The 14,724-nt window shown below is 41.7% G+C and overlaps 1 protein-coding gene across 2 annotated transcripts in view; it reads left to right on the forward strand.

Moving 5' to 3' along the window:
• Positions 1 to 14,724, forward strand: part of WWC2 (WW and C2 domain containing 2) — a 114,552-nt gene that overhangs the window by 27,686 nt on the left and 72,142 nt on the right. For both annotated transcript variants that reach the window (XM_079991363.1, XM_079991364.1), the window contains exon 2: positions 12,247 to 12,356. In XM_079991363.1, the coding sequence (XP_079847489.1) occupies positions 12,247 to 12,356 (110 nt within the window). The remainder of the gene's footprint in view (positions 1 to 12,246; positions 12,357 to 14,724) is intronic.

Consider the following 14,724-nt stretch of genomic DNA (forward strand, 5'->3'; position numbering starts at 1 on the left):
GACAAGGAGCAGGATTTAAGTAGCAGGGGTGGGTTGGGCAAGAGTTGGGCTCAAGCTATTTCACAGATTGGCACTTGCCCAAGCCATCTAGTTCATAGGTGACGAAGGATTTTCCAGATTCATGTTGAGCATGCTTTTCATTGCTCCTGTAAGTCTAAGTGGAGTTGGCCTATTAATGTTTATCCTTCTCTGTTGCTATGGTGTGAAATAAATGGGACATGGGAAAGTGCTGTGAGCCTCTGAGAAATATGAGGCAGTGCTTTGGTTTTTGGAAGGATAGGCATGAAGGCTAGTGATATGTAAGGAATAAGAAGCTTGAGTTTGCCATTATGAAAGGCAAGAGAACCATTCAGATAGGTTCCTGAGACAGCTCCCAAAGTTGGAGGGGCCAGCGATTCCCTGTGCTGCTGCTTACAGTGACCCAGATTCATTAATGGTTAGGTTTGTTTCTCCTAGACTAATCCTAAAGACTTGGTGCAAACTAGCCCCTGTATATTTTATTATCCTTCTCCATGCCCCTTCAACCAAATGGTAAGTGGGAGTCTCTCTTGGAGGTGAGCACCAGTTTTTCCCCTCTTGGGTGTACCAGCTACAGTGGTACCTCTGGTTAAGAACTTAATTCATTCTGGAGGTCCGTTCTTAACCTGAAACTGTTCTTAACCTGAGGTACCACTTTAGCTAATTGGGCCTCCCACTGCTGCTGTGCCGCTGCTGCGCGATTTCTGTTCTCATCCTGAAGCAAAGTTCTTAACCCAAGGTACTATTTCTGGGTTAACAGAGTCTGTAACCTGAAACGTCTGTATCCTGAAGCGCCTGTAACCCGAGGTACCACTGTACTTGCCTTCTTCCTTCAGAGCACATGTCTTTGTCAGGCTAGTTATTGTAATTGTTATTTGAGTGTTCAACCGACAGTATAGGAAGTCCTACTATTACATTTTAAAGGTTCACAGCTCGTGGTACACTCATGTGTGGCAGATAAACACACAATAAAAGTAAACCACATTTTTAATTTTTCCTTAATCTGTGTTTTGGGCTTTTTCACAGCCTGGAGTTGTAGGAGATAAGTGATTCTGGCAAGGGGCCTTAAGAGCTTAATTTGCGTATGGAAGAGTGATGAGGAATAAAAGAGAAAGACAAGATTTACTAGAAAATAAGTTTATTATGTTACTTGTAATTCCCAGACCATGCAGATTTCCACTAGAGAGGCTATTTTAAGCAGCGGCTTTTAGGGCAATATGCGAATAATTGGGTTGCTGTTTCCCTTTGGACCTTCATGTTTTCTGAGAAGAAATCTCAAGCTGGAGAGACAGGAATACTTTCTCCCTTGTTCCCCTTCTACACAGGAAAAGTATCAAACAAGCTGAACTGTAGTGCATGCGTTTGAACACGGGATCTTTCTGTCTGTGTAGTCTATCCCCAGCTGAAAAGGGAGATGGATTGTGTGGTCAGAGGAGTCTGCATCCAAATCAATGTGATGCACTATGGTTCACTTGTTTTTCCCCTGCATGGTGAACGGGCAGGACTGGGAGCTTGAGACTCTTAACTGGGTTGAGATTTCTCCCTGGAAAGTAACACATGAACAGGAAATTTCGTCTGTTTTTGTTACATTTCCCTTTTATGACTTGCCTCTAGTTACCTTATCTCTCTGATGTCAAAAAACAGATAACCATTGAAATAATAAATTGTGCCCAAAGGCAATTTACACTCAATATTTTCTGGATGCTTAAACTCTACTTCCTACACAGAGCAAAACAAAATTGAAATTCCAATAGTACGCTGTGGCCTGTGGATAGAATACTTGAACTTTTGCTTCTTGTCTCCATAATGTGCAATCTTTCATATCACTTGGCAGTGTGCTTTTGTAACTAAAATTCCTCCATCATTAGCAAAAACACCTTCTAAAGGCAATTACTTAGACTATCTTGCCACCCTTGCATCCTTTTTGTAGTAGAGCAATGTACAGGACTGCACCTGTCAAAAATTCTGCACCATTGTAGCTCAAGAGAAACTGTTACACAACCACAATGCAGTAGCAGTTCATTCACTGCTAATATGTAAATTCTGTCATATATCTTGGGTGGTGCTTGCTTGAGGCTCCTACACTATGTAGGTAGTAATTAAATAAGCACTATAAACTTTGCAGAAGCAGAAAATCTAAATAAATAAGATCTGTTTGCAAGAGTTTAGACTTTTTACAAGATAAGTAGAATAAACTGCAGACTGTAAGTTTCACAGCTGAGGTTCTAAAATGCAGTAATAGAAATTCTTTTAAAATGTTTTTGGGAAATCTGTCTGATCTAACACAGATATAAGTGGGGCCCTTGTGTGCATTTGTTACCTGAGCCCAGTGCTGGAGTGTGTTCTGCTGGTGCCCAGGACATGCATGCATGTGCCAGGGGTGGGTGGGAGAGCATGGAGGATGAACGGAGACTGCTGTGCCAGCCCAGTCGGCACTGCTGATGTGATGCCAGCCCCAAGCAGCTTTGAGAGGCTGGGATGATCCCAGACTCGCAAAGTGGTCGGGGACGGCAGTGTGAGAAGGACGCAACAGCCATACAGTGGTACCTCGGGTTAAGTACTTAATTCGTTCTGGAGGTCCATTCTTAACCTGAAACTGTTCTTAACCTGAAGCACCACTTTAGCTAATGGGGCCTCCTGCTGCTGCTGCGCCACCGGAGCACGATTTCTGTTCTCATCCTGAAGCAAAGTTCTTAACCCAAGGTACTATTTCTGGGTTAGCGGAGTCTGTAACCTGAAGCGTATGTAACCTGAAGCGTATGTAACCCGAGGTACCACTGTACATTGCAGGATTGAACTGTACTGCAGGTTTGTTGTATATTACCCTCTTAGCCCAATCTGCTGCATGAAGACAAAGGCCATGGATAATATTGCATTATGGGGGGGGGTGAGGGCAATAATTTCCATCGGAATTGTAGGAGAGAAAGGTTTAAAACTTACCTCTCACTGTAATCCCCCTTGTGCTGCTCAGCTGACTGGGGAATAGCTGAGAGTATTGAAAAGAGGGTTGGACTGCAGAAAAAGTTAATCTTTATCTGGAGTCCTCGTTCTTCCTGCTGCTTGGCTGATCAGTTGGAGGGAATGTTGGAGGCCATGTCGGATTAGGCAGTGGGCCAGAAGCCACCTGAAGAGCACAGATTGCACCCTTCTGAACAAGAAACTGAAAACAAAAATGTTTCTTGGCGTTTATACATAGTGACAAGAGAATATGCAGTTTGCCCAGAGAATGTACAAGATTCAGCAAATACATAGTATTTGCATCCCCCAAAGTGCTGTATTCTGCATAATTGCTGAAGAATGTATAAAATTCATTCAATATATGCCCATTTCCCGAGGCTTGTTGAAGATTATATATATTGACCAGGAAATGTGCAATACCCTCTTTATGGAATAATTATGTGCACAGTCTTGATGAGACCTTGCAAAGTGCACACGGTGTCTAGTTGTTCAGCATATCAACCATTCAGTTTACATTCCCATTAAAGTATGTGTGTGTGTGAATGATAAAGAGGTATAAGGGAAGGGAAGAATCTCGGATTTCTACATTTATTTCAACAGGCAAATCTTGCTTCTGTCTCAAAAATAGCTTCTTGATCTGAACCAGACAATGAGATGGCTCTCTCAGACTTTTGTATATCTGTGTCTCCCTTCATCCAGCCTCCTTTCCAGGATGCTCGTCCTGTGCCCCCTGAGCATGCTCTGTCCTCATTTAACATTTGGGGGGATTCCTCCCTTTTAGGGGTGTTTTTTTCTTTTAAAAAAATGCACTTCTGAATACCTTGGGTTTACTCATGGACCACTATGCATTGACGGTGCTGTTTTGGCTGCATAAGCATGAGTTGAAGGGGGAATTATTAAATTAACAACTGAACTTGATTTTATTGGCTTTGCTTTTAGGCAAGATATACTAGGATTTATAGGCGTCTAAATATGCATCTAAATATGCATCCTGCAGATTTATAGGCGTCTAAATATGCATCACTGCAGATGGTGACAGCAGCCACGAAATTAAAAGACGCCTGCTTCTTGGGAGAAGGGCAATGACAGGCCTAGACAGCATCTTGAGAAGTAGAGACATCACCTTGCCAACAAAGGTCCGTATAGTTAAAGCTATGGTTTTCCCAGTAGTGATGTATGGAAGTGAGAGCTGGACCATAAAGAAGGCTGATCGCCGAAGAATTGATGCTTTTGAATTATGGTGCTGGAGGAGACTCTTGAGAGTCCCATGGACTGCAAGAAGATCAAACCTCTCCATTCTGAAGGAAATCAGCCCTGAGTGCTCACTGGAAGGACAGATTGTGAAGCTGAGGCTCCAGTACTTTGGCCACCTCATGAGAAGAGAAGACTCCCTGGAGAAGACCCTGATGTTGGGAAAGATGGAGGGCACAAGGAGAAGGGGGCGACAGAGGACGAGATGGTTGGATAGTGTTTTCGAGGTTACCAGCATGAGTCTGACCAAGCTGCGGGGGGCAGTGGAGGACAGGAGTGCCTGGCGTTCTCTGGTCCATGGGGTCACGAAGAGTCGGACACGACTAAATGACTAAACAACAACAACAACAAATATGCATCCTATATTTGCTTACTCCAAAACATCCTGCAACTCCCATTTGGACTTATTCCCAGGTAAATATGCATAGAAGTGCAACCTACATCTGCACTCCTAAACCTAATTACTGCACTTGGACTTATGATCCACTGAAGTTACTTCTGAATTGGTATAATGAAGATTTCCCCTTCTGAATAAGAACAAATTCAGTTTATTCCAGAATGCCTCTGGCAGCTTCCTAGCAGAATATGAAACTGCTGCTTTCCCCTGGTACCTGGGACTTAAATCCTAAAGGTTTCTTTTAACTACCATGTATAATCACACCACTGGTAGAGATATCCTATTTATAGCTGAATTCCACAAGTCTTACTTCTGTCATGTTGCAATACTAAGGTTTGGATTTCAAAAACTGGAATTTAATTTTGTTTTTTGTAAGAGCTGGCAACCCACAACTTGAAATAATTCTAGCAGTTTGTAATATTCCTTAAACATCTGAGACATAAAGAATGTTCCTTAGGTACTTAGAACCAAGCAAGTTTGTAAGAAGGTTTGCAGAATCAGAACTATTGTTTTTGCTAGCATACGTTAAAAAAATGCTTCTGAGATCATTTGAGTTTATTTATGTGGATACTAAACTTCATAGTGGCCTTTTAGGATTAGGCTCAGGCTTGCTCATGAATCTCAAGTATGCAATCCAACTTCTGTTTCTGTCCCAACCTTCATGCAGTGATTGATCCAAAACAAGCATGTTACTTATTAATTGGGACTGCTAAATTAGTTCCCTTCTGCAAGATCTGATAATGAGCACTACCCAAGTGTATAAAAAATAGAGCTGGGACAGATTGCATGTTGAATACTTCATAAAGTTGGTCAAAGACATGAATTCTTTTACAGCTTCTCTGTCAAGAATTGGTTATATATTAAGCTGTGATGTAGCTCTCTCTTTTTAGAGGATATGTGCATATAGCCTTTGGTTAATGATTTCTTACATTGGAAATACTTATTTTTTTCCTTGGCAATTGAACATTATCGATTGGCTTCCCCACTTTTGGCTTACTGAATCAGCTCTGCACTATTTTTTTAATCTAAAAGCCACTTCATACAGCATAAAGTGGAAGGCGCTTGTATTTAGAAATTAAGAGACTCCTGCATCTGTGTAGATTGTAATATGTGATGGTCCCACATTTATGCATATTGGACGCTGGCTGCCAGAGGGGGCTGGTGCACTAGGGCTACTGCGGCACATCCTAAGGAAAATGGTCAATAATTTTTTTTTAAATCCCTCCAAAGCCACAGATTTTTAAAATACTTCTATTAGAACTCACAGAAGCTCCACAAACTCTTTGAAGTCTCTCAGCCCCACTCACCTCACAGAGTGTTTGTTGTACAGGAGAAAGGGAAGGAGATTGTTAGCCGCTTTGAGGCTTCTTCAGGTAGTGATAAAGCGGGATATCAAATCCAAACTCCTCTTCTTCTTCCCTTCAGCAAGGATTGGCTTCACTATGAAGATTCAGCTGGACAAGTCCTGGTTGTCCAGGAACAACCTAGAGCTTGTTTTAAGGCTTGTTCCTTTGCAACTGCATCTTTACCTCCGTATGACTTGGAGAAAAGGGTATTCAGAGCCAAATTTGGCTCATGATCTGGAGGTTTCCCACGACTGGTTAAACTGAGATTAGCAAGCTCAAACCAGGTTGATATCATGGTATCAAATTATGGTTTGTTCTCACTCCACAGCTCCATGAAATGAGACATCACATAGAACTGTGGTATCTTCAGAACTAAAAGTAGCTCTTGGAGAAGTGGAGAAAAAAGGAGCACATGAGCTCAAGACATACTGTGTCTCTTGCTCATGATGGGAAATCAAGGTGCATTTCTAGACCTATAAAGTGGCCTTTTATTTAACAACACACTGTAGCCACAATGATGAGGAACCCCATGGAGGTGAGGGCTTAGCAATTGAGGTGATGGCTATCTCCATCCCTTGTCCACCATAGTGCTCCACCAAGTTGAGAAGAATGGGATGGCAGTCTTTCAGCTCCACCCCTTCTTTGCCACCTGTGTTGATAGAATACAAGGAGGTTTTACAAGCCTGCTAAGAGGCTAGTATCCTCAATATCCGTATTGGAGATTGAGGAAGTAGTTCCGTGGTAATGCAGAATAGTACTCTCTTAACTAGTAATGTTGTACATATATTTGCAGGCTATGAACTTTTGTGGGCTTATTTACAAGGACGTTAAGTACATTGCTGAAACTGAGACGCAACTCCTTGAAATAAAAGCAACTCCTTGAAATAAAATCAGTTTAGTGGTCAGTATCTGGCGTTTGCATTCAGGTTTGTCCATGTTCAGTGCTTCAGAGTCACAAAGATGCTCTCCCTTAGAAAGCTGCCCTTCTGACTCTCTGGAACCCTAATGTCGCCCTTTGAACATGCACACTGTACTGGCTCCTGCACTGGCACAGCAGTCCTCTGTTTCTGGGGTTTCTGAACATGGCCTTGACCCCTTTCTACTGTCTCTCTTGGTTGGAGCCAGACGCAGAGTATCAATTCACTGGCTGCCCTATCCTAATCCGTGCCTCTCCCTTTGTGATTTATTGTTAGTGCTGGACTATCAGTAAGGCAGCTCTCTCCCTCTCTCCCTCCTTTTTTCCTGGAGTTCCTCTCATAAGGACTTTAAAGTGCACTGTAAGCCAGCATGACTCTTCTTCCCTCTTTCTCTCTTTGCTTGCTCACAGGCTGAGGGCAAGAACTGCCTGGTGGAAACATCTGTATTTATACTGATTAGTATCACCAATCTGCTACTTTAAAAAGGCATGTCTATTTAACATACATTTCAGTGCTAATTATCACTGACTGTAATTGCTGCATCTCGTTGCCCCACCTTACAGTTTTCTCCTTTATATACCTGCCAACTGATGTTTAACTTCATGTATCTGACAAAGTGAGTCCACTAAAACTTAGGCCACAGTACATTTGTTAGTCTTTAAGGCATCACAAGGCTCTTGGTTGTTTATAGTGGGAAGGCTGAAATCCTGAACCTGTTTACCTGGGGCTCAGCCCATTGAATTTAATAGGTTTTTTAAAGAGACCTGTTGTTGTATTGTATTGCCTGTGAATAGAGACAATAGTTTCCATTCCTGCTACAGGTGTTAATTAACTTTACATTGGCAATTTGATTGTTTTATCACCTACTACTGCTGTTATAGGGACGCAGGTGGCGCTGTGGGTTAAAGCCTCAGCGCCTAGGGCTTGCCTATCGAAAGGTCGGCGGTTCGAATCCCTGTGGCGGGGTGCGCTCCCGCTGCTCGGTCCCAGCGCCTGCCAACCTAGCAGTTCGAAAGCACCTCCGGGTGCAAGTAGATAAATAGGGACCGCTTACCAGCGGGAAGGTAAACGGCGTTTCCGTGTGCGGTTCTGGCTCTGGCTCTGGCTCTGGCTCTGGCCAGAGCCGCTTCATCATGCTGGCCATGTGACCCGGAAGTGTCTCCGGACAGCGCTGGCCCCTGGCCTCTTAAGTGAGATGGGCGCACAACCCCAGAGTCTGTCAAGACTGGCCCGTACGGGCAGGGGTACCTTTACCTTTACCTTTTTACTGCTGTTATAAAGGCCTACTGTGTTTATTTTGCACACACTCAAGCAGTAATTGAATTATCGCTGTCTGAACTACTTGCATTTCATTTCTCTTTGATCTCGCTGCTTACAACTCCTCTTACAACCATGTGAATGTTTATCTGCATCTGAGGATTACATCTGATGAAGTGAACTCTAGTCCACACAAGTTTATACCATAATAAAATTTGCTAATCTTTAGGGTATCACATTTGAAAATTTGTTAATCTTTAGGATATTATTGTTATTTTTGAAGCACTTACTTGCAGATGCTGCAAGTTTTAGCCTTGGTTATGCAGCTATCCTAGATGGGACAGAGAATCCCCATTTTCATTCATGAAGAAGCACATTGGCTGGACCATGGGTGACCAAACTGAATGAATTGGCAGAGGCAGTGGAGATTTGTGACACATTTGTGGCAAGCCTAACTATGGCACTTGGTTGGGCCAGCACTCCTGCCTGTTTTTCCAGCTTTGCACTGCTTGCTTCTGCTTCCCAGATCAGTGGACAGACAACACAAATGTACTGTGGTGGCCTGTAAATAGAACCATTAATTTTCAAGCATTGTAATGAAATAACAGATCTCTGCCCCAGAGAACTTGCAGTCTAAAAAACAGGAGCAAAGAAGGCGAGAGTGAGTTTACACATAGTCTGTGTAAACACTCCAATTTTGTCTACATTCAGTGAGCTCCCATCACTGGTTTGGGAAGTGGTATACACACCACGTTAGCCACAATCCATATCTATCCTGTTGTTTCTTATGAAATATTGTGTTTTGTTGTGCTTTCCCCCAAACCAGCTACATGAAAAATTTCATGCTTAAATATTAACTGGAATTGCATAAAGACCACCTTCTAAAGGAGAAGGTTCAGCAGAGAGTGAACTGTTTAAAGTGCTAGTGAGAGAGGAAGACTTTTGATTTCCTCCTGTCTTCGCACACTGGTTCATAACTGCATCAACCTTTCTCTTTTTTCTGCCTCCCATCCCATCGTATTTTCATCTTAACTAAGCGACCCAACCCTATTTAGGTTTTTTTATTTGTTTGTTTATTTTATTGCCACTTAATCATCCCTGTCCCACAAGCTTGTAGTTCTTTTCCCACCCACTTTATTCTCAGAACAACCTTGTGAGATGGAGATTTAGAAACTTGCCCAAGATTACCCAGTGAGCCTCATGACTGAGTTGAAATTGCACTCAAGGCCTGCCAGCTTCTAGTCAAGCACTGTAATAGCTACACCACTCTGGCTGGCCCTACCTTTTGCCTTTCTCCTGAGAGAAAATCAGGAGATTTTTATTTGTACCCTGTAAGGCTCTATGATATCCACCCTAAGTTAGGGAAAGCAGAAACAACATACTTAGTATTCTAAATGTGAGTTTGCTATAGATTTATATAACGATATTATGATACTTGCTGTTTCATTTTCAATTTATTTCCTGTGAATTCCCATCACTGAATTTTCCTTCTCACTTCCCCAGCACACAGAGCCGATGTCTTCAGTGATCTATTTGCTATCATACCACCCCCCAGGTTTTTTCTTGGGTAGTTACAGCCCATAGATCTGATCAGCATATCATGCTGTTGCATTTTACTGTATAAATTGCCTTTCAGTATTATTTTTATTAAGCCAGATTCTTGGCTTCCTTGTCAGTCTTCTATATTCCTCTGAAGTTCCTAACTTTGGTCAGAAATTGAGTTCAAGGTTAGAGTGGTGAAATGGCTTCACCCTTTTTGATATCCCTCAGACTTCAGTTTCTAGCGATATTATAGCCTCTTTGCTCACATCATGACAGTTCATGGCATTTGCTGATAGATCCTGCTCTAGCAAGAAGCAAGTTGTTTCTGTCCCAAGACATCTTTCTGCAATTATTTATTAGATGTTTGGGTTAGGCAGAGCCGTAGCCGTAGACGGCTAGCAGGGTGCTTTGCCCTGGATGAAGCCACAAGAGAGGCGCCATTGACACTTCCAGCCTCTCTCTCTCTCTCCCTCCCTCCCTCCCTCCCTCCCTCCCTCTCTCTCTCTCTCTCTTTCTGTGTGTGTGTGTGTATGCAAATGTGCATGGGGTGAGTGCCAAACTGGGTCTTTGACTCGGGTGAAATAAAGCCTAGTTTCCCTCCTAGGTTAGTATACTACAACAGAGTCTCTTAACAAGAATCCTTAACAAGGTTAATAAAAGGACAATCAACCTTGTGTATGTATTATTTACGGTATGTATGCTACTATACTGCGGCCCATGTTTTGTTAGCCCCAAAATAGAAAACGAGCGAGGTCCCAACCAAAGAAGAACGGCAACTTAAGTTGATAGAATTGGCACAACTTGCAGACTTAACATATCGAAGAAGAGAACAAGAAGAACATATGTTTAAAGAAGATTGGAAAACGTTTATTGAATATATGGGAAATAATTGTGTACAGCTGAAAACGCTGGCAGCATTAAGATAAATTCAACAGTGTAAATAACTTTTGATGGATGGAATACTGATTGGTATAGTTTTCGTAAAATATGCAGGGATTTACGATATGTAAAATGAACCATGGAAAGAGAAGAAGGGAAGTCATTGATACCTTAAGGATGTAAAATGAGTATTTTAAATTGTAAGACAGAAATATATATATATATATATATATATATATATGAGAAAGATTGCAGGGTTGGGGACTTTCTACTGTATAGAAAAGGCAAGTAGGAGGCATGGAGAAAGTGGATGGAGAAAAGTTTTTCTCCCTCTCATGACACTTGAACCCATGGACATCTGGAGAAGCTGAATGTTGGAAGATTGATAAACAAAAGGACTTCTTCATGCAGTGCACAGTTAAACTGTGGAACTCAATCTCACAGGAGACAATGATGGCCATCAACCTAGACTGCTTTAAAAGAGGATTAGACACATTCATGGAGAAGGGTATTTATGGCTACTAGGCATGATGGCTATCCTCTGCCTCCACAGTAATGCTTCTCATTGTGAATTACTGAATTCCAAAGGAGGGGAGAGAACGCTCTTGTGCCCAAATCATGCTTGTGGGCTTTTTGTTTCATTTTTGTTTATAAAATTTCTCTACTGCCCTTCATCTGAGGATCACGGGGGTTTACAATACAAGAACACAAATATACATAACATAGTAACAAAACCCCACCATAGATTGTTTAATCGCCATATTTTTCACTCTATAAGACACACCTAGTTTCTGGAGGAGGAAAACAAGAAAAAAAATAAAACAAAAAATTCCTTCCAGTAGCACCTTAAAGACCAACTAAGTTAGTTCTTGGTATGAGCTTTCGTGTGCATGCACACTTCTTCAGATACACAAAAATATTCTGAATCCCAGAAGCCAGAACAGCAAGTGGGATTGCTGTGCAGCGAAAGCAGCGATCCCTCTTCCTGTTCTGGCTTCTGGGATAGCTGCGCAGCCTCCATTCGCTCCATAAGACGCACACACATTTTCCCTTACTTTTTAGGAGGGAAAAAGTGAGTCTTATAGAGTAAAAAATACGGTAGCCAAAGACCTGGGAGATGAGGAATGTTTTTCCTGGCACTAAAGATATGTAACAAAAGCGCCGGGCGAGCCTTTCTAACAGGCATCCCGTTGGCCACTGTGAGAACAGGATGTGGGACTAGATGGACCATTGGCCTGATCCAGCAAGCTCTTACATTTTTAACCCTAAATTAGGCAAATCTTCAAATTTGTCTTCTGGGTTTATATGGGATGATGCCTGTCCAGTTTAATTCGTCTCTGCCCCATTGAGGAGGGGCTCCGATTTTTAGAGCAAAGACAGCACATTGTAGCTCTGGAAAATGGGTGTTCCAGAATGGCATCCTGTTTGGCCTTGAAAAAAGGCATATATTGAAGATTTCCTTGATTCTGTTTAGACATCTCAGACATTGGTTTTTTAGCCTCTTACCCTTGTCAGTTCATCCTAAACAAGCCTTTCTCTCTTCCTCGTTTGAAAGTGGAGATATTGAACAGTATAGTGCCTGAAGTGACACTTCTGAATTACTTTGCCTAATTTTCTGCATGTGTATGTCTAGGAAAAATTCCATAATCTTAATTCAATTACTTTCTGGTTTTGTTTTTAGGTTAACAAAGCCATTATCCTTTGCAGACTGTGTTGGAGATGAGCTACCATGGGGATGGGAAGCTGCATACGATCCTCAGATTGGTGTCTACTATATCGACCACATAAACCGTAAGTGTTTTCTCTAAGTGCTTTATTGATTATATAAGAAGGCTTAGCCAGATTAGACTCTGTTGTTAGACTCTTAACAAGAACTTGAAGAGGAGAGATTTCTTATGAGACAGTCAAAACTCCCCATAGCAATTCTTTTAGTGCTTTTCCTAAGAAAATAAATGAATGTCTACCGCTGCTATCCCCCCCTTCCTTCCTTCCTGTTAAAAAAACTGCTCTTATATCCTTCTGTCTGTCAAGGACACTTAAAACTGAGGTTCTCAAAATGGAGATCAGAACTGCACAGGATTGACTGTTAACCTTAAAACCTTTGTGCCACTAATTGAAACATTCTGTTTTTCTGTTTATACAAACATAAGGAATAACTCCCCATCTTTGCCAAAACTTAACTTTCTAATTGGTCTCTCTGTATGCCAGAAACACAAAATCCAGAAGATGCTGGAACAATATTCAGTAAATATATTCATAGGAAACTGCATTAAATCTAAATATAACCATATATTCATAATTGCTTTTGTGCTGTGGTTTTCAAACCGAGGGATCCTCAAAGTGAAGGTGAGTCATAGCAGGCAGGCTTCCATGAAAGCCAGCTTGCTCACAGATGTCAATCTTTCCCTGCATTGTGCAACCACAGGGAATGCTGGGTGTTTTTTGGGATGCGTTCTCATTAGGCTCAGTAGACCTGACTAGCACCCCATGTAAGCTGTATGTCTGCCCCAGAACTTGCCCCAGAATTCTTTGCCATAGGTAGAAGTTTCTCAGTTGATAAGTTAATGTCCCTCATCCAGACATTAGAGACTGCATTTTGCTACAGTGGTACCTCTAGTTATGAACTTAATTCGTTCCAGAGGTTTGTTCTTAACCTGAAACTGTGCTTAACTAGAGGCGTGCTTTCGCTAATGGGCCCTCTTGCTGCCTCTGCACTGCCAGCACACGATTTCCGTTCTCATCCTAGGGCAAAGTTCTCAACTTGAGGTAACTCTTCCAGGTTAGTGGAGTTTGTAACCTGAAGTGTTTGTAACCTGAGGTGTTTGTAACTCGAGGTACCACTGTACTTCTGACAGTATGGGTGATGTAAAAACCTCATAAGTAGCTGATCTAATGACACACAAATGGTCCCAAAATTATTAGTTGGGAGTTGCACGTGGGCTGCACAGAGTGACGTTCCATTGCACAAGCAGAAGTTCACAAGCATAGCATTGGATGCAACCCAGTGTAATTGCTTACTACTTTTCATTTAAGAATTTCTGTCATCTGTGCTGCTGAGATGTTACTTGTTAAAAAGTAGTGAAGAGATTAATCTTCTTGGAACTGTCTGAGCTTTGTGGTGCTTGAAATTTTAAAAATTGTTTTTAATAACAATAAAACCAATTTTGGAAGAGTAGACATAGCACAAAAAGGAAAGGAAAAGCCTGAGTACTTCATGAACTACATTGGTGTACTCTCAGCCTCGCCACAGAGGGAACAAAGTAACATCCTTCATGTTTGTATACCATAACTTGTGAAAGAGCCTGTACATGTATGCTCATAGGGTTTCCCCATGTTATGATGATCATCCCTATTCTCCACCCATATGCACATTTACTCTAAACCAATGTAGTGTGTATAGCCTTGCAGTGACATTTTATCACTAAGCATCAGATATAATAGTAGGGTCTTGCTAACGAATACTCATATCAAAATAAAACCAGGCTCCAAGGGACTGCAGCAATTCTTGTCTCCAGCAAAAAAGGGGTTATCACTTGAGTAAGAAACGATTAAAACATTTATATTCTAATTGACCCTGATAAATATTAAAAGGTGGCTTACTGAAGTCATAACGGTCCATCTAAAGAGCATTCTGTGAAGAAAGGAGAGCCATGGACCAGCTATTGGTTATTATTATCCTAGATTATAGCCGGACATGGCTTGTCTGAGAAATAAGATTAAAACTGCATTAAAATCAGAGGCCATAAAGTAGTATGTTTTGTAGTTTGCTAAAAATCTTTACAGGGCTTAGATCCATACTTGAGCTGTCAAGGATTAAGAAACAAACAAGATACAAACTATGCCTATAGCAAACCTGAGACAGCCTGTTTGGAATTTGTTTACACGGCGGGTTTTTACTGGGCATGCTGCACTGGAATGCAACAAAATACACATATTTGTAATGAACTGCCTCTTCTCCTGCTGTGGGTTTTAAAATGTGTGTAGGGGTGAGGTTTTGTAAATGTGTTTTATGGAAGGTAGTGGAGTGGGTGTACTTTTGTTTTGCTGAACTGGTTTTACCTCATTGTTTGAGACTGAGGTTTCAGGTACTTAATGCTCTCTTAGTGGTAGATTAATCCATGTTGACGGAGCAATTTTGGTGAAACTTTTCTGGAGCGCA

The sequence above is a fragment of the Podarcis cretensis genome, assembly GCF_951804945.1.
Source record: "Podarcis cretensis genome assembly, chromosome: 9".
NCBI classification, from domain to species: domain Eukaryota; kingdom Metazoa; phylum Chordata; class Lepidosauria; order Squamata; family Lacertidae; genus Podarcis; species Podarcis cretensis.